The following is a 23,292-nucleotide window of genomic DNA, read 5'->3' as shown; positions in this document are numbered from 1 at the left end:
TAGTAAACCCATTCAAATACAGTATGTTGGTAAGTCATAATGCATTGGAGAAATACTTTCTCCCAGGGAGTGTATTTAAGTAGTACCATAGTGGCAAAAAATTCAATAATTATATTTCATGCAATGCTAGTCAGAGTTATTGATAAGGTTCTCTCTCTTTTAATTGTCTGGTATGAATCCTTGTGTAATTATCAACACTTAAGCTGCACCACAAATTCCATTATTTATTTGAGCTGCATATTTTAGGTTACAGGAAAAAATGTGATCTGTTTGCAGCAGAACTGAATTATGGTACTATCCACATGCATTTGTGAAAGGCGATAAATGTATAATTGTTTAATTTGGTGTACTTTAAGAAGCTGCCTGTTTAGCCTAGTACTAGTTTTTAGAAAGATATTAGTCTTTTTGCAGCAGATTAAAACATGTTGTGGCACCCTGAAGTTTAACAACATTCATTATTACCGTACATTAGTTTTGTGGATAACAGTACACTTCATCAAATGCATGAGTACTGTCCTATATGAAAAATATTGTGCGCTTCATGGTCTGCGATCTCTAGAAACTTTGGCTAAGCTAAGGTACCAAGGGACTCATTATAGTTAGTAATGTGCTACTTGATAGCAGTTCTACAGGTTCTTTGGTAGGGTGCTTGTCTAACATTGCTATCAAATCCTCTAAACTTAAAATAGCAAAATCTGGGAGCTTGTCACTTCTGTATTCAAAGCATCATCTGTATGAAAAGCTATGAGTATTACAGACACTTTCTAAATAGCATCAATCCTACTTGCTTTTTCTTTGTCTACCACTTCATTATTGCCTTGTAGCAGTATAATTCTAAAGAATTGCTGTTTGCTGTGGCTTTCTTGATGATCCCCTTCACCCTGTATGAAGCTATTTTGCATGAAACTAATTTGAAAGAGAGGAGGTTGTGCTTGTGATGTGTACCATTGCATGGCATAGCAATATTGTTTTGCTGCTGTAAGTGGAAGAGCATGTGTAGCAGATAGCTGCTTGCTATGAGTAGCCTGAACAATGTATTCAGGCTTCTGTGTATGTATGATTTTAATTAGGCTTAAAGTTATTGTCCTTTTTAAGTATGAGCAGAAGCTTGCTTGGGTCTGATTTTAAGTGGACACCATAAAAATAGCTGATACAAAACATCTATTACCTTTGTCTCATAATCTGACTTTCTCTCCTGATCTTCCTTATTCAGAATTGCTTGAACAAGTGATTATTCTCTGAAGCATCTTATTTGCCATTATTATTGAAATACATATAAATATGCATGGATTTGCTTAAATACCAGGTGATTAACTTGCAGTAGAAAACTTGTTCAGGAATTGAGAATAAAAAGAATTCTGTATGGCTTTTAAAATAAAAGAAATTTTAAAATAAAAGAAGCCACATGCTTCTCCCAGAAGAAGGAAGCTGAAGCCACCAGCCTGATGATGACGGATGGGATTCCGTCGAAACGTTGCTCCTACACCTTTAGTTCTACGCGGGAAAAAACCCGAATGACCAAAGATCCACATACAAACACCCGCGAAAACCTCAGAAAACACACACACACACACACACACACACACACACACACACACATATATAAAGGGTATGACTAACTGATGAGAACATAAAAGAGTTCGAAATGATCATCTTAGCCTCCCAAATTCTTTATTAGCAATTTGAATAATTTGCACAAATAATGAGCTGTCATAAGTTGACTAGTTCCTGTGGATAAGCCCTGAGCCGGGCCAAAACAGGAATGAAAGAGTTAATTAGCAAGGTCCATTCAAAAAAAGCCTTGACAAATACTTAAACTATATACACACACACACACACACACACACACACACACACACATATATACACACACACACACACACACACACACATATATATATATATATACATACATACATACATACATACATACATACATACATACATATATATATATATATATATATATATATATATATATATATATATAAAATATAATATAATATAATATAATATAATATAAAAGCTAGAAGGAGAAAAGCACGTTTCCATCAAAACTGACACAGCAATCTTCTATATATAAACAAGCCAGAAGCTTCACACTCAGGTGCACTAATTTTATTACCAAGAATTCCACAGTTCAACCCTGAGGTAGTCAAATTGATCACTTTAATCCACATTGGAATATTCATTTAAACCACCATTTTTTAGAATTAACTTTGCATTTATATTTTCAAATACTATGTAGCACACTGGACTATATTACTGACATTTAATGTTGCCAGCTTGGACTGTACCAAAGCTTGTACATTTAAAGTTAGGATGACATATCCAGTAAGTTTTTTACTTGCTTAATTTTTTTTTAAAATCTCTCTGAAACTTGGAAAAGGAGTAAATGGAAGTGTCCTCCCAAATAAGCTAATTTAGCCTCATGCTGATAAATGAAATTTGTTAAGCTACTAATAAGGGAAATGTTCAGATTTCTAAATTAATCTGTTCACTGCCCAATAACTTGTATTATTTGAAAATTCTTCCTGAAATTTACACAAACATTCCCTTGTTGAATTTTGAACCTCTTTGTCCAAGTCCTTTCCTCTGCTGGGAAAAACATAAATTTGTTCCATTTTGTGCAATACTTTAAAAAAATTGAAGATGGTTATCTGTTCAAATTCTTGAGATGTGTGCAGAATTATTATCTGCCTTCAATTTGGTCAGAATTTCAACATGTTTAATTGTAAAATTGTTGCCAAGTATGTCCACTCTTGGAAACTTTATATTGGGCTCAAATTTCAGCATTCTATGAATGGTTTTTCCCCCATTTCCTTATATTTTTGAAATAAGAATATGTGTTGGGTATACTCAGCCTTCCATCTTTCTGAGATTGGTGAAATGAGGACCCAGATTGTTGGCGACAATGTGCTGACCTTGTAAACTCAGAGAGTGCCATCAAGCACTATGAAGCGATATATAAATCTAAATACTATTGCTATAGCATAGATAGTAATTCCAAAAATGAAATATGCACTAAACAGGATATGCAAGGTACTCGAACCTTTTGCACGCTTTTTTTTCCTTAATATAGAATCAGCTAAAATTGGAAAAAAAATACTTGCATTTTTCCAGGTTTCAAAAATCACACTGATTTTGCCCCAAAATAGGATCACTTTTAATCCTTTAAGTATAAAATAAACAGTTGGGAAATTTTCAAAAGGAAAGGAGTTCATGCCTTGCCTATTATAATAGTGTGTTCTTTCCCAAGCTACATACTTCAAATGCCCATACTGCTGTTAGTTTATAATATAATGGTAGGCTAGGGGCAAAGGACTAATGTTAGAACAATCCAAGTTCAGAGCTCCCCTTGGACACAGAGCAATAATTGCATGGTTCCTCAGAAAGTAGCTTGGTAAAGTAGCTTTAGTAGTAAAATGTATAGAAAAAAATCTTATTGGTCTTTGTTTACATAGTACATGCTAAATTGTATTGTTAAACAATACAAATGCAAGCAATACCTGCTGAAACTAAAGTTTCTTGCCATTTTATTTTACATGCTTACTGCAAGCTGTTGCATGTATACATCAAATATCCTTTCCTTGTATGTATCCCTGCATCTTTCAGAATATTCACAGATTTTTCAGACAATAACTTTTGGGCACTTCACTTGCATGTTAGGTAGTCCTAGTGAGACATCCCTGAGCCTTCAATTTAATCTGCCTTTAAAGACATGCTTAACATTCCTATACTAACCCTCTACTGTGTGTGGTAGTCTTGTTGTTAGTGAGCTAGTATGACAGCTGTGCCTCTTCAATGTAATTGTTCTTCTCTTAGATAAATGGGAGAGAACCAGATGATGAAAATCTCAATAAATCTGAAATAAGCCAAGTGTTTGAGATTGCACTTAAAAGGAACTTGCCTGTGAATTTTGAGGTAGGTTTAGTTAATTGCTCTAAAAGCGGTTTTATTTTAGCATATTGAAGGCAGTAAAACATTTGACAGGGATACATTTGGGTCAGATCTGACTGACCTTTAAAACTGTATTAGAATATGTTTCTTTCCTGGGTCCAATAGTTAAATTGTTTTCCCTCTTAAAAGATCACAAGTATGAAAATTAAAAGAAATAATATGCTGGCAGCAGCTAAATTATTCCATAAAGAATAGAATAGAATACAATGAAAGATGCCACAAGTATACTGTTCTAATACCTCATTGTATATTAATAAAGTTCATTAAATTATAGGATATACAAATGCATTAGCTTTAATTTAAAATTTAAGGATGAGCTGAAGATAATTTTCACTTGCATGTGGAATTCCTGATTTTTGCTGCAATCCTTAGAAAGTGTCCCACATTATTCCAGAAGAGTCTCCAAGTCCTTAGGAATAGCTCAGGGGGGACTGCAGTGTGAATGGGAGGGGTGTCAAAGTGTGAAAGGGGAAGGTCAGAAATCTCTTTTGGCAAAGGGATGTCTATGAATGATTGCTGAATCTATTGGCTGTGTTGACACATAATGCCCCAAAGTAGTTTAGTTTACTGTGGATCAACCACAGCAGGCATTAAAGAAAGCAGTTTGAATTTCTCCTTCTGGCAGTGGAGATAGTAGAGAACAAAGATGGGAAGCTTTGACTCATTTTTATTTCATGCACATCAGTAAACTATGTTTTAGTGTGATGTCCAAATGCTGCCATTGGGTTTGATACTTCTTGAACATTACAATTTAAAGATCACAACTGTTGGATTATATTGGCATGAATGTACTATATTTCTGATATTGTATGCATGAAATATAAAAATATAAAAGAGTGTATTAAAATGTATGCTTTAGCAACAGCATATGATTCTTCACTGTGAATTAATGTAAGGATACTTGTTTAATGCTAGTAAGAATGCATGCCCAAGCTTAGTTTTATTTTATTTTTTAAATCCTTAAAAATGTATGCTGATCAAAATACTTAACATTTTGGCAATATTTACATCATAAGGGACTAATTTTATTTCAATCTTAATACGATGACAAAAACCATGCAATAATTAAATTTATAGATATGTATCTATGTTTAGATTTTTAATCTGGAGGGATGCTATAATAAATGGGAAGGTTTTTAAAATACAATTAAGTCCTGTTTATCAGGAATGCTAATTGATCGTCCCTTAATACTTCCCCGACAAATTTCTGTTTAGCTCATATGAATGAAATTTGTTACAACCATTGTACTTTACCATTTTTAATAAGTGTTTATCACGCTTTCACTCAGTTTTTACCTCTGAAACAGGTGACCCGGGAGAGTGGTCCCCCGCATATGAAGAGCTTTGTAACAAAGGTATCTGTGGGCGAGTTCATGGGTGAAGGCGAAGGCAAGAGCAAGAAGATTTCAAAAAAGAATGCAGCTATTGCAGTCCTAGAGGAGTTGAAGAAGCTGCCTCCCCTTCCTACAGTTGAGAAAATGAAGCCACGAATCAAAAAGAAAACGAAAACAATAGTCAAGGTGAGAGGAAAATACCAATATCTAAGGAAATTTCAGAGGGGAAGCAAAGGGACCTCAGCTTGCATTATTGATTAGTGTAACTCCCTGCTGCTGTCGTCATTGTGTCACTCCTATAACACTTACATTGCTATGTGTGCTTGCTACCCTCTGTAAGCCAGGTTCTCTATTTCTGTTTCAATGAAGGCTTGCTAAGTAGGCATTTCTTGTTCTTGTTTGGTCTGCATGTTTAGTCTTATGTAGAAGTCTGTCACAAACACGATGTGATAAGTACATTTGCTTGGCGCTTTCAAATTATCCAGGTCTCTATAAAATCAATAATAAAAAAGTACATCCATGATCCTTAAGAGTGTGTAATGTGACTGCGCTGTGTTACAATTGTTCTTGACAGTTGTTAGCTGATGTCAGCTTTTTCTGTCCAAATTACAGACGAGTCCTGAATATGGTCAAGGTATGAATCCTATTAGCCGACTGGCTCAAATACAACAAGCAAAGAAAGAGAAAGAGCCAGAGTACATGCTCATCACAGAGCGTGGATTGCCAAGGCGTCGGGAGTTCGTTATGCAGGTTTGAACAGTTTGGCACTCTTTTTTTGTGCATAAATTAATTCTAACAAAATCTATTGGATTCATAAATGATATTAAATATTAATATATAAGTTAATTTTTCTGTGGTAGCATCCACTGCCCTTGTCTTGGCTCAGAATTAGGGAAGGTCACGCCTGGTTAGTATTCCTACTTGGGATACCAAGTAGGTAAAATTAAGTCTTAAAGAATCCTGAAAGAAGACAATAGCAAAATATATCCATAATGTTGTCAAGAAATTTGCATGGGTGCATCTATGTTGTCACAAAGGTGTTGATAATAATTGGAATAGAGTAATATCACTTATAAATAAAAGAAAGTAACCTTAACATATTTAGTGATAGGCCCCTCAAAGTAGTTTACAATAAAATTATAATTAAATATTGAAAAATAAAACCATTAGAAATGAATATTTATTATTATTACTCAATTTGTGTGGCTGACTGCCTCAGCTATATGACTAGTCTGGGAGAATGAAAATTAAATTGTTTGTAAAAACTGCATTTTCTCTTTCTTCTCAGGGAAAAGAATTTCTTTAATTTATCTTTGCAGGGAATTCCAAAATATAAGTATTGCTATTCAATTTATTCATATCTAACTCCCCAAAGCAATATATTTGCAAGACTATAACGCAAACTCTGGATGCTTATTTAAGTGACATAACCTTTAATAAATTGAATCCAGAGCTTCAACAATTTCTGTTTTCAGTGTTCTATGCAAATCCTATTTCACACAGACTTATATGTTCTTATGCCCATGTGACTACCATGCAAGCACAAGAAAGGGCATGGTTCCCTTAAGATGGTGCTGACAAGTAGAGATGTTCATGCAGGATCTGAAGAACTTCTTACCCACTTTGGATCCAAATACAGCAGGCCTCAACTTGTAACCAGTGAAGTTAACAGAAGAAGCAGAGAAAAGATGTGTTGGTCAGAATTCTGAATCAGCTGATACTTCAGAAAACGTCAGAAAATATGGATGATTGGCATCTATATATTAATAAGGAACTAGATAACCATGCTAACATATGCACAAAAAGTTATATCTCCAGTCCTTGCATGGTTTCCTGCATGTTTCACCCTTAATTAAAAGTGAGGTTCAAGTTTAATAAATTATTTTATTATATATACAACAATGTAAAATCATAGCTGCCAGTTCTTTTAGTTGCTTTCATATGCATCAAGGTCTTCCCAAGAACTAGGTTGTTGTAATGTATCGGCATACTATATATCTGGATCCAAGCTGGGTGGCTTTCTGTAATTGACAGATGGAAATTCTGTTAACAGACAAGTTTTCAACATGCCATCTAATAGTTTTTGCTTATGGCACCCAATGTGCTAATAATCACTGTTGCTTTATGCCGTAATCTTTCAACTTTTATTTTCAGATCTCCAGTTCTATGTGTTCTATTCTGCTATCCCCTGACATTGTCACATCAAATATCCACACTTTCTTCTTTTCCACCATAGTTAAATCTGGTGTGTTATGAGCCAAGACTATCAGTTTTATTCGGAAATCACAGAATATTTTAACCTCAGTTTCAACTACATGTTTGGACCAATTTTTTATTACTAGCTCATGATAGTTTTTACAGATGCTCCAGTGAACATCACTGTTTTTGTAACTGATACTGCTGATACAGTACTTTACATCAGTAAATTTTTAGGGATGCTAGGATTATTCCGATTGAAATTTTATATTCAATGCCCATGCAGTTCTACATAAAACTGATCAATTTTGGAATAACCTGCCTTTCTTCCATAGACGTTTAATAATCAAGTTATTTGTCTAGACCAGGGGTCGGCAACCTCGGCTCTTTTATGACTCGTGGACTTCAACTCCTAGAATTCCTGAGCCAGCTATGCTGGCTCAGGAATTCTGGGAGTTGAAGTCCACGAGTCATAAAAGAGCCGAGGTTGCCGACCCCTGGTCTAGACAGAATAGCGGTGCACAATACTTTCTTTTTCCTTTCATCTGAGCTTATTATATCACGTGTTCTACAAGCAGCAAGTACTTTCCACTCTATTTCTTCTCCCACAATGGCTTTTGGAGTGGCTAGCCCAGTCTTCCCAAACTTAGTGCTTAGTGCTGTTATGCCATGATTATAACTCCTCAAGTTCACCAGGCTGGTTTAGTCCAACCTCTTCAACTCGTATTTGCTTCCTTCCTCTCTGCTCCTGTTCCAAAAGTTTTTTAATCTTCATAGATTTTCATATTTTTCAAGGCTTCTGTAAGGGAGTAGAGGTTTTCTTTTCACAGTCAGTTGTTACTAAATCCTTTGAAATCTCTGCTGAGTCTTGAAAATGCAAAATGACCGGAAATGACTAACTTCTTTCTTTCAGCCCTAATAGTTTGATTAATATGGGACACAGAATCCATTGCTAAAACAGGATAAAGAGTTTGAAGCTATGTTTTCTTGATACTGTACTATGTGCCAGAGATTTTAAGAATCTAGTCTTACTTGTGGCATTGCAAGAAATTTCTAAGGGAGATCATGATGTGGATTTGTCTGTGTTATTTGTGCTGCAGCAGATATAATAAGTGAGAAGGCAGTGAGTGGACTAATTTATCTTTCCATTTGATATGGTTCTTCCGTCAGACTATATTTGCACAAATAGGTTGCTAATGCTCACCTGTGCTTCTGTTTTTTATAAAAAGATACAGAAGCAGGTTGGCATAGTGATTAAGAAGCTGAACTGGGAATGAGATAACTTGAGTTCTAGTTCTGTCTTAAGCACTCAAGCCAACTGGAGAACTTGGAGCCAGTCTCTTTCAGACCTAGAAAGAAACAGAAGTTAGAAAACTAACTCAAAAGTTCAAAAACAAAACAAAATTTTTTAAAAAACCTTGTTTTTTCCTGTATATCTAGGTGAAAGTTGGCGTGCAGACAGCTGAAGGAATGGGAACTAACAAGAAAGTAGCCAAACGCAATGCAGCTGAAAACATGCTAGAGCTCTTAGGATTTAAAGTCCCCCAGCCACAACCTCCAAAGCCAGCACTAAAGACAGAAGAAAAGGTAAGATAAGGTTGATGGATATTATTATTTTTGAAGTAATACCTGGATTTAATGAACACTCAACTCCAGCTGACTATGGGTGCTTTCCATAAAAAAAATCAGACTAATAAGAAAGAAAAATTAAATACATCCAGTAAATTATTTTTTGAAAAAGAACATTGAAATTATAGCTTTCGTAGCCATTCACAGGAAAGGGAAAGCAAGTGTGAAATGACCACGCTGATTGTGGAACTGGGTTGTAAAGGCATATTAAAACAAGGCAAGAAGCTCATTATTTTGACTTAGAGTTTCATCTTCTGCATTACAATAATAAATCTGAATGTATTTTCTGTTAGACGCCAGTAAAAAAACCAGGTGATGGAAGGAAAGTAACTTTTTTTGAACCTGGGTCTGAAGAAACATCTAGTAGTAAGTGACCTTATTATTTTTTTACTTCTGTAATAATTATATTCAGTAAGTTGACTTAAATTATTTAAATCAAGAAATAAATACCTTGTAAATTGCTGATATAAAACTATTCAAAGCAAATACAAATACATTCTATAAATATTATACATTTGAAAACATTATGAATCTAAAGAGGTTAAATATAAATGTTACTGTTTTGAAAAATAAGAGATAGTATATTAGCTATTAAGTAGATGCTTCTGATTAGATGAATATACAATAGAATTACTTGTATGTGTGTTTATATAGTTTGTCATAAAATTTGCTCTGCCACAATTAATAAAAAGATAATATCAAACAGAAACACAGATTATTGGCAACAGTGGAAAGATAAATGTTTCAATGACATAAATTCAGAAATCACATAATTAAGTAGATATTAATCAGAAATAGACAGTCTCCCAGATACCTTTGGCTGTTGTCCAGTTAGTGATCCACAGTTTCAAACTACAGTACATATGCACAAGCTATAAAATTGCTCTCTGCCCCAAGTGGGTCATAAAGTATAACTTAAAATATGATACAGTACATTGCATTCAGGTTCATTTTAAACCAAATTGTTTTGTTTTCTTGAGAAGAAATATATTGAATTAATAGGGAATCCATTATAAATAAATAATAATTCTGTCCATTCTGATAAAAAAAATGGAAATTGGCAGATCACTTGCATTGTATGCTGAAATGCATTTTCCTTAATTTTGTAAGCCTCTAGTCCAGACATGTCAAACACAAGGACCGGGGGCCAGATGCGGCCCGTGAAGTGGTTTCATGTGGCCCGTGAAGCCATCCTGGAAACAGTGAGGGAACGGCCCCCACTGCCTTGGCCCTGGCCCAGAGACCCTCCTTCTGCCAGAGACCCTCAGATCTGTCCCACTCCTGCCCAGGCCCCCCATAGGCACCCTTGATGCGAACGATGTAGAGCTGGCCATGCCCATCCAGTAGGCCACGCCCACCCTGGCCATACCCACCCGGCCCCCTGAGGGCAACCGCAATGCTGATTCGGCCCTCAATGAAATTGAGTTTGACACCCCTGCTCTAGTCTTTTGAGAAGACCAGCATTGAAAATCACTTTCAAAATGATATTAGCCCCAAACTATTCACTCTTATTTTGGGGAAAAATGGATTTGATTTGCAACATCTTTTCAGACTTTGTATTCAATGATCTGCCAATTTACAGGTAAGTAAATTTGCCTGTTAAATCTCCACTCTTGTATTCTGTCTCTTTATTAGGTAATAAAGAGGATGAGTTTAGGATGCCTTATCTCAGCCATCAGCAGCTTCCTGCTGGCATTCTTCCCATGGTCCCTGAAGTTGCACAGGCTGTAGGAGTCAATCAAGGACATCACACCAAAGAGTTCAGTAGAGCAGCCCCCAATCCTGCCAAGGCTACAGTGACAGCCATGATTGCAAGAGAGCTGTTATATGGTGGTACTTCTCCTACTGCTGAAACCATTATAAAAAACAGTTCCTTGGGCCATGTTCCCCATGGGCCTCTCACGAGACCCTCCGAACAGTTGGATTACCTTTCGGGTGTTCAGGGAATCCAGGTAAACTAAAAATGGATTATTTCAATATCTCTCTGTAGGGTTGGGCTTGGTAGTTGAACAACTCACTCTGCAACAAACTATTTTGGAAGAAGGTTTAGATCAGCCTCTCTTTTAAGTGTGAAGGTTTTCTGGATAATCTCGGCCTATAGCATATATGACTGGAGGCTATTTCTGTGCTACTTAATCTTGCTATATTTTATTTTGCTTATTTTGCTCTATCTACCAACTCATTTTTCAACTCTGCAATTGAATAGCCTCCATCTGTATTAATATTATTATTGTAGCAGCGACATTAAATCTTTCCAAGGAGATTTGTTGGTTGAGAGATGCTTGAATTTTTCTAGAGATGCTTGAAATTTTCTATTTATATCCTCAATTAGTCTGGCATGAATCTAATTACTCAATTAACTCTTGCTAGTCTTGAGAACCTTACAAGGGAAGATTTCATTCTTAGGATGTCCCTAATGATACAAACCTTTAGTAGAAAGATTAAAATATTTTTACCCACATCATAACAGCTTGTGGACTGGGTGCTTAATAACATCACTACCAGTTATTTGAGATTCCCAACTGTAAGAGTGGCTGGTAATCTAGCATCATGGGTGCTATAAAACTCATACAACTTCCATATTGTCCTATTAATGGTTTTTAAAAAAGAAAAAGGCTTTTTAAAATACACTTTTTACATGGATCAAACCTATTGAAGTAGCTCAGTATGACTGGTTTTTGCATGAGAACTCACCAGATTTCTTAATTTTTAAAATTGTGTGCATTGCTTCTTGTTTCTGTGAATACTGATTATTTTGCTACCATAGACTAACACAGAACTCTTCCTACAATGTCTTACTAGGATAGTTAAATGTCCCACCACCACCCATTTTTCCCCACTGTATTTGGATATGAGTTTTTGCTTAGAAGATAACTGCGGTTATTTTTCAGTATGATAATACTTAAATGTGCCTGAATTGTTGAATTTCTGCCGGTCAAGAGTTGGGACACTCATCATAGGAAATAGATAAGGGACACTCAGTTAAAAGTAATTATTGTTCCTTTTTAGGTGGAGTACAAAGATTTCCCCAAAAACAACAAGAATGAATTTGTGTCTCTGATAAATTGTTCCTCTCAGCCACCCCTGATCAGTCATGGAATTGGAAAAGATGTTGAATCTTGCCATGATATGGTAAGAGTATCATAAGTATTATTAGAAGGAGACTTCTTCTACAGTACCTCCGTTTTTCATACTATATAAGAAAAGAACAGTTGTCACTTGCATTTATTTATCCTGCTTCTAAGTCCTTCGGGAGAAGGGCGGTATACAAATTAAATTAAATAAATAAATAAATAAATAAAGGTGTCTCTGGAGAAAGGTTATTATTGGACAGTTTAAACTAGAATAGATTTGTCCGCAAGAATGTATTTTCCCATCTTTCATCTGGAAAACTTAAAGGATGTGCTAATTTGATTTTTAGTTGCATTTCCAGCCAATCTAGTATTATTGTCTAATAGAATTCTAATCAAATATGGTAATGGGTTGCTCATCTTAGATATTTGATTTTAATGGGCTACTTTCCCTATTCCAGGCTGCATTAAACATCTTAAAATTGCTGTCTGAGTTGGACCAACAAAGTACAGAGATGCCAAGAACAGGAAATGGACCAATGTCTGTGTGAGTGAAAATATGTTCCATAATCCTGCAAAATCTGGGCTGTTTATTTTTTTTTTTACTATTTTAGGAGAGTTTTGTATAAATATTTGCCTTAGTGTATTTATGTGGAAAGTCACAAATAGTGGAGACTGGATGTGAGAAATGTATATCTGTTTATAGTTTTAATATAATTTTATATGTTTTAACTTTGATTGGAAGCTGCCCTGAACTAATTGGAAAACGGGTGGCTATGTAAATATTTTAAATAAATAAATGTCCCAAATTGTACATCGGCATTATTTTTTTATTCAAGCAATTTATATGGCCACCCTGTCATTGAAGATGGTGTACAACTCATCAATTAAAACAATGCCACTGCTGTGATCATCTTACTTTGGATTACAGCAAAATATTCTGTAATTCATTTTTCTCTGAAGGTTTTGCTCATGTCCTTTAGCTCATGTCCCCCTTTGGATGAAGTAGATTATATTGCTTCACTGGAGTAGGTTTTGCTTACCGGATGTTACTTAATTGCACTGTTGGTAGTGCACTTAAAGCAAATGGACAAACATATGGCAGTAATTTGCTGTCTGAGAAAAAAGGTGGTTCTTACCATGAGTTTGAAGAACTGAATCTTCCATAATTCAAAATATAGCTCTCTTCTAAAAGAGGTACTGTTTTTTTTCCCCCTCAGATGCGTGAAGCAAGAAATGGAAAGTGACCCTCTCCTCAAACCGGCTAGCTCAAACACTTTGGGACAAACACTGGACACCACTGCCTAAACAGGCTTGACTGGACCCAAACCTGAAAGCACCAGAGAAAATCAAATGCTTCCTAATAATGTAACCTAACTGTTTTAGAGTGCTACAGTTGTTACAACCCACTGTAGCATCTAAATCATAACCGTTGCTTTTCAAACAGTGATAAAATTTTTAGTTTCATTGCATTGTTTTGAATGACACTATAAATTTTTCATTTAAAAGTTTCTTGATTGTACCTAGAAATATAGCACAGTTTAGAAACTTGATTGTCTGACACACTTACCTATGAACTAACTTGGGAAGATCATATCCATGTATGTGTTCAATTTTTTGTTTTTAATGAAATTGTAAAAATAATTTCACTGGAAAAGGTGTGCCTACCATTTGATTATCAGAAAGTCAGTAAGGTGAATCTCACCTAAATCTCAGACAGTTGAATTTTAAACTTTATTTGATCACTTTGATTTCTAGAATATTTTTGATGGGTAGGGAAGAGGGAGGGAAACCTGAATGCAACAGAAGCTTAAATGGTCGCTAATCTTTGTTTTTTAAAAAATGTGTGTGTGTGTCTGTATATAAAGGCACACCAACTCAGTACAGTACAGGATATGATCTCAATGTAGTGCATATAAAGCTGCAGATTGATTTTCCTGAGTGCTTTATACTGTTTAATTACATCTCCATGTAGGGCTGAAAAAAATTACCTATGTTTATATATAAACTGTGTTGCTTTTGATGTTGTGTTTATTGCCCACAGGCAACGTGGGCAATAAAGTTTTTGCATATGGTCCAGGTAAAGCACGATAGCATTGCAAGTTAAGTACTGCTTCAGTTCATTGTTTACGCTGGAATTTTTTCTCCCCATGGAATGTAAGTAAAACGTAGTGTTTGTCCAATAAATGGTAAATACTAAAAAAGGGGTTTTTTTGTTAAATGGCAATTTCATAGAACCGCAGCAGATTTTGAATAATATAATGAATGAAAATATAAGAGTCATAAATTCATAACTGGTTGTGAAGACATTAAACAATTTACTCAGTTATATATACTTCATCTTAAACACACACACACAATACATATGTACTTTCTTAAAAATAATTCTTACAGAGGTAAACTGGAATCTCCTTCCAAAATATGAACTGAATGGAAGCCCAAAGATTGTTGCTTATTTGGGGTCATCTTAATTAACACTTAAGATTAGGGGTACACAACTTTGGGGCTGGGCAAGAAGCAGCATGCCAAACAATGGCTGAAGCCAGGACAAAAATTAAATATAATAAGATGACTCCAGTCTGCCCAATGAAACTGGAACTGTGCAATGTTCCCTGAAGGGAAAAAAATCCCATAGACTTATCTAGACCAGGGGTGTCAAATTCGCAATGTCACGTGACTTCTTGTGACGTATCACTACTTTTTCCATTGCCGGCAATGGAGTGGGCACGGTTTCAGCATGACACATCCGGCCCACGGGCCAGCAGTTTGACACCCTTAATCTCTAGACAAATCCTTCCTGTTCAGATCACCTGCCCCTTCCAAATGAAGTCAATTTGGAACAACTGGCTCAGCTGGAAACTATGACTAACTGCAATAACAATGTAATCTGTTGAACCTAAGTAGAGTTGCTATAAAGAAGTCTAAATAAAAATCTGTTGGATCTGTTTTGTACAAGAGTAATAAGAGAGAAGCTCTGCCATAAATCATGCTAACAACAGCACATTCCCCTTGGAGTTCAAGGTCTTGGTTATGATCTTTAAGTCCCTACATGGCATGGGTCCGGGTTACCTCGGGGACCACCTGCTGCCGGCTTCAACTCCCCTCCGCCCTGTGCGTTCCCACAGAGAGGGCCTCCTCAGGGTGCCTCCGGTCAGGGAATGCCGACTGGCGGCCCCCAGGGGGAGAGCCTTCTCTGTGGGTGCCCCGGCTTTGTGGAACCAACTGCCGGTGGAGCTCCGGACGGCATCGGACCTCCGAACTTTCCGTCGTGGCCTGAAGACCCATTTGTTTGAATTGGCTGGTCTGGCCTGATGGGGGAGCTGGGTTTTAAATTGTCATTTTAGATTGCATTATTGTTTTTTAATTTGGGCACTGATTTAATCTTTGTTTTAACTTTTGTATAGTACTGTATTTTTATTTATATGCCCTGTGAACCGCCCTGAGTCCCCAGGGAGAAGGGCGGTATATAAATTAAATAAAACGTAAACGTATTAAACAGTTCAGGTAGAGACCAATGGGAGCAATCCAAGTTAAGTAGTATAAGTTGGTGTATCCTTGTTCAATGCCATCCTTTTTTTCATAGACATAGTTGAAAGACCAGATACCACATTTGTAATTACTTTGCTTTTCTCAAACCCTTTCCAGGAAAATGGATGTAGTGGTTGAATTAGTTGATATGCATCAATGCTAAGCCTTCCTTCCTTCCTTCCTTCCTTCCTTCCTTCCTTCCTTCCTTCCTTCCTTCCTTCCTTCCTTCCTTCCTTCCTTCCTTCCTTCCTTCCGCTGTTCATGTATCCACAAAAACAATCCTGTGAAAAAGGTTGGGCTCAAATTCATGAGGGTAGACTTTGGCTCTACCAAAGTGGATTAATGTATCTGTAGCCTTGGTGGAGCAGTGGGCTAATGCCTCCTTAAGTAACACCAGCTGCCTGCAATTAGTGCAGGTTTGCATCCCACCAGGCTCAAGGTTAACTCAGCCTTCCATCCTTCCGAGGTAGGTAAAATGAGGACCCAGATTATTGGTGGCAATAAGATGACTTTGTAATAATGCCGCTTGGGGGGGGGGGGGGCGAAAGCCCTAATAAGCAGGCATATACATAGAATGAAGGCTACTGCTAAGCTTGTAAGCCGCCCTGAGTCTTTGGAGAAGGGCGGGATATAAATGGAATTAAAATAAAAAAAATAAATTCAAGCTGCTTTGCATCTTTGCTACATATGAGAACTTCAGCTATATTTCCATGTCACCAGTTAAGTAAGGGTCACTGTAATCCAACACATCTGGAAAATGCCCATATTGGGAGGATAGCACAATCTATATTGGTTGGAATCTGCGTATATGAAAGCATAGCATTATTATCTGCTCTCACAATTATAAAGCATTCTGAAATCAATGAAACAAAAACATGGTAGGAAAGACCCAGCATCACTGATTCTTCTGGCTTTCAGTTCATGATTAAGAGCTTCATTACTTTCAGTCACAGGAGAATTGCTAGCACAATAACCCTAAGGAACAACCATTTTTAAATTATTAAACACCTTGTACAATTCCTTGCAGGATCTACAAATCCGTACATATTTGCCATGTTTTATGTTTAGATGATACCACTCTAATGGCAGAAAGTGAAGAGGAACTAAAGAGCCTCTTGTTGCGAGTGAAGAAGGAGAGTGCAAAACTTGGGTCGAAACTAAACATTAAGAAAACCAAGATCATGGCATCCGGCCCTCTCAATTCCTGGCAAATAGATGGGGAAGAAATGGAGGTAGTGACAGCGCATTTGGCCACCTAATGAGAAGGAAGGACTCACTGGAGAAGAGCCTAATGCTGGGAAAGATTGAGGGCAATAGAAGAAGGGGACGACAGAGAATGAGGTGGCTGGATGGAGTCACTGAAGCAGTAGGCGTGAGCTTAGATGGACTCCAGAAGATGGTAGAGGACAGGAAGGCCTGGAGGAATGTTGTCCATAGGGTCGCGATGGGTCGGACACGACTTCGCAACTAACAACAACAACAATATGTTTATATAGCCGTCTTTGCGGGTTTGCTATCGGAATAAAGGCTCTTTGCCCGTTGCCATTCTACGTTTCACACCAGTGCTGTATTTCAGCTTCATTAAACCACATAGTATTGTGTTCAGCGTCTACAAACCAAATTTGAAAAAAAACTAAAGTGCTCAATCCTCAAATGTAATTTATCTCCTCCCGTAACGCCAGATACTTGACTCAAAGAAAAGCACGGAAGTATTAGCGTACACCGGCAAGTTCGAAAACTACATTTCCCAAAATGCCTTGGACAGACATGCGCACCAAGCTGCTCTAGCGTATATAAGGCCGCGACGCAAACCCAGGCGTTCTTTTTGGGGAGTTCTCCTGAAAGGTAAGGAGCGAGCGGTGGAGCTCGGCGATCCGCCGCCATCTACCGCGTGCTTGGTTGTTCGCGAGATCTTAGCTCGCCTCACCGATTTCTCGTCTCCCCTTTTTCTTTTTGACGCCCTAAATTAGCCTGGTCTGCTTTCCCTTAAGGTTAGGCAAAATGTATTTAGGAGTAAGTACCCCGTTTCCCCGCCCCCCTCCCGCCGCCGCATTGTTCTTTCACGGTAGTCTTCTCCCAAGATGCCATCTTGGCGTTTGAAGGTTTAGCTTGGTGCTCGTGATGACTTTTTAAGACTTTTTTCCCCATCAGAGCGAAAGTGTTGAACTTTTTGCTGTTAGCCAGAACTTGTCTGACGCACCGATTGTACCGTGAGGAGTAAAATTGGGGGACTGGCTGGGAATTTCGTACGCCTTGCTTTTGTCGGGGACGTTCGAGTAATCCTATCTTTGGTCTCTCTCTTGTTTCAGGCGCAAGAGAAGAATTCACGTACGGAGGAAGGTCTTGCAAAGCTGTCCCAAGCTGAAAGATGCGGAATCGCCTCAAGCACTCTCGGTTCCAGGGCGAATATTTTTTTTTTTAAAGGGACACGTGAGTTTCTGGCTGCCTATTATTTTTAGTTGGGTATAGAGAGGTATGTTACTGCCTTAAAACAGTGAAGGAAGGAAAGATATTTTTGGTCCCCAGACTAGTTCTTGACTACTGGGGCTGCCTATACTATACCAGTCCTTGCAGTTTTCTTGGTAAGATTTTAGAAGTGGTTTGCCATTGTTTCCTAGGGCTTTGTGCTTAAGGTGGAACCAGAACTTGTGGTTTCCTGATTTCTAGCCTGATGTCTTAACCCAGGGGTCTTCAAACTTGGCCCTTTTATGACTTGTGGACTTCAACTCCCAGAATTCCTCAGCCAGCTTTGCTGGCTGAGGAATTCTGGGAGTTGAAGTCCACAAGTCATAAAAGGGCCAAGTTTGAAGACCCCTGTCTTAACCCAATATAACAGCAAGGCGCTCGCACATGCATATATATACTTAACTTGGAATATCAATAGTTGTGCTGACCTTTTCAGTCTTCCCTGTTAAATGCGCTCGAACTACCTCAAACTCCTAAGGGATAGACTTGAATTGGCAAAACTTCATTCTTCTGTTGAAATTTTATTTCTTTAAATAAACGAAGCTACCCACCTCAATAGCAATGACTTTAAATATTTCAGTGTTTCCTGTGAATATTTTAAAAGATTGCTGTGCATCCTTTGTCTGCTTTATTACAAAAGAAGAAATTAGAGCCAGAAATTTTCTTCATAGGATTTGCTGTTGCAGCTTTTTGAAATCCTACCCATTGTGAGTTTTGATTGGAAATTACAGCAGTACAATAAAACCCATATTGGCTCTCGGGTTCTGTTGGCTGTTGCAAACTTGTAAGCATGGTAGAGGTTGCTCCTTTTTAAAATTCCTAGGTTGAAGGAGATGGTGTAAAGAGTGAGACTAAGCCACTGTTATTCAACCTTGGCAACTTGAAGATATGTGAACTTCAACACCCAGAAATCCCCAGTCATCTTTTCAATTCTGGGAATTGATATCCACACATCTTCAATTTGCCATGGTTGAGAAATGCTGCTCTAAGGCATTCGTTCAATGGATGGATGACACTGAGGCATGTCCTCCCAAGCTGGGCATGCTTTTCAGCAGCACCACAAAGCAAGTATTGTGCTTATGCATTTCCTATTAAGGAGAATACAGAATGCTGTTCCTGTTTTGTTATCTCCTGTTTTAAATCCCCTGGTGTTAAACCAATTGTTCAACCACCTTGCATATTAGTTAAAAGCTTATTCATTGTAAGGAGTTTTTTTTTAAAAAAATTCTTTATAGATATTTTAATTTTTACATTTTGAGTTGCTGAAATTTCCAAAGGAATTCTTTTCAAAAGCAGTCATGTAGCTGGAAAATATAACGCATTGGTGAACAACCATTTTTTAAAAAAAGGCTACCTGTAAATTATTGCTTACATGTAATTTCTTGGTGAAGGCTAGTTTAGAAAGTAGCGGGAAAACTTCGAAACAAGGAAGTTAGAGTTATGGTTGCAAATACCCTGAAAATCCTCTCTTCTCTGGGGTGTCTTTAGAGCTGATGTGTATGATGACTGAAGCTTTTTTCCCCATCAGAGCGATACTGTTGATCTTACTGTATTAGCCAGTTCTTGTCTGATACATCAGCTGGGGTGCTTGCTTATTCTTCTCCAGGCAGACTAGCCTTGTAATGTAATTGCTAGGTCTTGTGTCATTTTAGGATTCAAATGAAGAAATAGCAGAATTTTTGTGCTAGATCTATGAAAAAAGGAGTCATGTAAACCTAAGAAAAATGGAGCTGGCTGTCTCAAGTGTATCCAGGAAATAATATAAAGGTATTTTTTATGTTATTAAATGTACTTATTAAAAGTAACCCCACTATCCAGTTTGCTAAATTGAATATTCAGAAGGATTCTGAAATGTTACATTTTCCTCCTGGGCAATGCTGATCTGACTGTTCTGACTCGTGGTTGTCCAGACAGTTTAGTTCTAGAACACTTTAAAACCAGAATGGTTGGGTTGACTTGGTCCTAGAGGAAATAATAACATATTGGAGTTCTTTAGAATTCAATGCTTTGCATTTGTCTATATAATGACTTGGTTGCAGACTGTACCATAGAACGTCCTGGAGCAAATTCTGCCTCTCCCAGAAGCTCATGGGATAACACAACTTTATGGATAAACATTGAAATATTTAGGCTACCTGTAAATTGTTGCTTACATGTAATTTCTTGGTGAAGGCTAGATTAGGAAGTAGCGGGAAAACTTCGAAACAAGGAGAGTTATGGTTGCAAATACCCTGAAAATCCTCCCTTCTCTGGGGTGTCTTTATAGCTGATGTGTATGATGACTGAAGCTTTTTTCCCCATCAGAGCGATACTGTTGATCTTACTGTATTAGCCAGTTCTTGTCTGATACATCAGCTGGGGTGCTTACTTATTCTTCTCCAGGCAGACTAGCCTGTAATGTAATTGCTAGGTCTTGTGTCATTTTAGGATTCAAATGAATCAATGAAGAAATAGCAGAATTTTTGTACTAGAGCTATGAAAAAAAGGAGTCATGTAAACCTAAGAAAAAGAGCTGGCTGTTTCAAGTGCATCCAGGAAATATAAAGGTAATTTTTTTATGTTATTAAATGTACTTATTACCGTAAAAGTAATCCCAGTATCCAGTTTGCTAAACTGAATATTCAGAAGGATTCTGAAATGTTATATTTTCCTCCTGGGCAATGCTGATCTAACTGTTCTGGCCCGTGGTTGTCCAGACAACTGAAAAGGCAGTTCTAAGAAAATTACTCAACATTTTTTCCTTAATGTTCTCTGCTGTTAACTGTAGCAGTAAATGGAGAAGGATACAAGCCAGTTTGGTTGTGGCTTGTTTGAACTGTCCATAGTTTTGGCAATGTGATGTATTCCAGATGCCAGTCAGTATGGACTGTAAGGAAGTTTTCCATTTTTTATTTAAACTGCTTAGAATTTGTGTAAGCTTGTACCTGGCAAGAACCATAAGGCATTCATTGAAAGCAAAGCTTTCAATTTACTCATAAGAAAAAGAGTTAGAAATTAATGACCCTGGGGCTCATATTGTACTAAACTGGTGCACTATTGCATATAAAATAACCTCACTTATAAAGTGAATTCTCCTACTTTGATCTAGGAGCTTGACTGCAGTTGCCAGAGTTGTGTAGTTTTTTAAAATGCCACAGAACTTAATCAGACTGTGTAATGGAAAGAATCAAAATATAACAAGCTATTCTATGTGATTGTCTCCTATCAAGTGTGCTTGAAATTCAAGTACTCTTAAGACAGGGACTGCAAAACATGTAGCTCAGTGGAACATGATGACTGTACCACGTTCGTATCGACTATGCTGATCAATCAGCCTGATTCTACTGATGTGAAGTCTTCATGTTTCACATTTTATATTTGAAGCAGATCTAAATCTTAATTCATGTGGCTTATTTTTCAGGAGAGTTGTGCTTAGCTTGAAGTGCTGGTGATGAAGCTGCATCACATTTTGCTGTGATTGCTACTCCAGAAAGGTTTGTTTTACTTAGCATACAAATGTACATTTATGTTTTTAATGCATCCACTGTATGTATGATGGGCTCCCGTATCTCATCTTGGAGGGAAGAATATAGATAATGGTGCTTTTTCTCTTAGTGATCCATAATAACTCTAGTGCTGCACATAACCTGGGCTGAGATGTTTTGCTAAACTATCTTTTGTACTGTTTTTAGTTTATCTTGATCTGTAAACAAAGCTGATGTGAATAATTCAACAAACTGTGAATGAGCCACGCATATGAGAATTGAGTACTAAGTTGTTAGTGGGAAGGATTTAGGGCTTTTATTCAATTCTGTTGCCTTAAACCCATATTGAACATTTCTTCTTTAACAGATTCCCAACTGTCATGTGATGTTTACAAGAGTGGCGTGAAATGGATACTTGGGAAAAGATCTGGGTGAGGAACGTAAAATTCACGCAAGCCCAAAACCTAAGAGAGAACTTTTATAAAATGTTTTATAGATGGCATTTAGATCCTAAAAAGCTTGCAAGTATGTATCCAAATTATCAACCTAAATGTTGGAGATGTGGTGGTGAAGATGCAACGTATTTTCATATATGGTGGACCTGCAAAAAGGTTAAGGCTTTTTGGATAAAAATTTGGTGGAATATGCAGAAGATCTTTAAGCAAAGGATAAAGTTCTGTCCGCAATTGTTTTTGCTGGGCATAATTACAGATGCTACTGTTGTAGACATTAAGTTGATGTTGAATTTAATTACAGCAGCAAGACTCTTAATAGGTCAATATTGGAAAAAGGAGGAACTGCCGACTATAGAAGAATGGACTCTAAAGGTTTCTGACCTGGCGGAAATGGCAATGATTTCGGCTTACTTGAAAGATCATTCGCAAGAACGTTATATTATGGAGTGGAAAAAGTGGATTGATTATATTCAGAACAAATATGGGACTAAAAAGTTTCATTTAGCATTTGAATAAGTTTCCTTTTCTTTTTTCCTTTTTTTCTTTTTCTTTTTATATGTAACATTAGTATTGCTTGTAGTCATTTTATATGAGCTAGAGGGCGATAGAATTAATAGTTTATTGTTTTTAGCATATGGATGTTTGATTGTTTTTTGTTTTTATACCTTGTACTTAGCTCTGGGAAGTGGGGGGGAGGGGGAATGGGGGGGAGGGATAGGGAGGGTTAGGTAGGGGTGGGGGGAGGGGGGATTGTTAAAGATAAAATGTACTGTAAAACTTTTCAATAAAAAAAGAGTGGCGTGAAATTAACTGGCTGGAAAATAAATTCAGTAGTGCTAATGCTCAATAAATACATTATTTACACTGTAGCAACATTAAATGGTATGAATCCTCAATGATAGAACAAAAGCAATTTTGCTTCTCTACAGAGACAGTCTCTCAGTTCATGGGTTCACAATTGGCCCTGAATGAGCAGGGTATGTAGTAGTTCGTTGGGATAGTTAACAAAGGGTGTATCTTGGTAGGACAGTTTGTGCTGTTGTACACCTAAAGATTTATGACATCAGGTAACTGGAACAAGTAAAAATAGGCTGATCCCTCATTTCTTAAATTTATTAGATTTTTATCTTTCGTTCAGGTTTATCTCCCACAATGTTCTGTGTGTTGTATGTTAGACTGAGAATGATTG

The 23,292-nt window shown here is 37.1% G+C and overlaps 1 protein-coding gene and 1 long non-coding RNA gene across 15 annotated transcripts in view; both read left to right on the top strand.

Annotated features, from left to right (window-relative positions):
* Window positions 1-13,662, top strand: part of STAU1 (staufen double-stranded RNA binding protein 1) — a 41,464-nt gene extending 27,802 nt beyond the window's left edge. For 8 of the 11 annotated variants that reach the window (XM_083358628.1, XM_083358634.1, XM_083358633.1 and 5 more), the window contains 9 exons: window positions 3,826-3,924; window positions 5,250-5,480; window positions 5,907-6,044; window positions 8,931-9,077; window positions 9,413-9,485; window positions 10,755-11,071; window positions 12,129-12,251; window positions 12,652-12,737; window positions 13,411-13,662. In XM_083358628.1, the coding sequence (XP_083214754.1) occupies window positions 3,826-3,924; window positions 5,250-5,480; window positions 5,907-6,044; window positions 8,931-9,077; window positions 9,413-9,485; window positions 10,755-11,071; window positions 12,129-12,251; window positions 12,652-12,737; window positions 13,411-13,498 (1,302 nt within the window). In that variant the 3' untranslated portion in view covers window positions 13,499-13,662. The remainder of the gene's footprint in view (window positions 1-3,825; window positions 3,925-5,249; window positions 5,481-5,906; window positions 6,045-8,930; window positions 9,078-9,412; window positions 9,486-10,754; window positions 11,072-12,128; window positions 12,252-12,651; window positions 12,738-13,410) is intronic. The other 3 variants (XM_083358638.1, XM_083358630.1, XM_083358629.1) reach the window with 3 other exon arrangements.
* Window positions 13,663-17,531: 3,869 nt separating this feature from the next.
* On the top strand, window positions 17,532-22,783 carry LOC310638093. Of its 4 annotated transcripts, none has more exons than XR_014492025.1 (6): window positions 17,532-17,563; window positions 18,028-18,148; window positions 19,837-19,951; window positions 20,612-20,730; window positions 21,585-21,657; window positions 22,016-22,783. It is a non-coding gene; the product is annotated as an uncharacterized lncRNA (long non-coding RNA). The 4 variants fall into 4 exon arrangements; XR_014492027.1 differs by lacking the exon at window positions 17,532-17,563 and having other exon boundaries at window positions 17,591-18,148; window positions 22,016-22,079; window positions 22,405-22,783; XR_014492026.1 differs by lacking the exon at window positions 17,532-17,563 and having other exon boundaries at window positions 17,588-18,148; window positions 19,820-19,951.
* Window positions 22,784-23,292: the final 509 nt, after the last annotated feature.

Source organism: Vipera ursinii, assembly GCF_947247035.1.
Source record: "Vipera ursinii genome assembly, chromosome: 3".
NCBI classification, from domain to species: domain Eukaryota; kingdom Metazoa; phylum Chordata; class Lepidosauria; order Squamata; family Viperidae; genus Vipera; species Vipera ursinii.
This window is presented reverse-complemented; position numbering and strand designations above follow the sequence as displayed.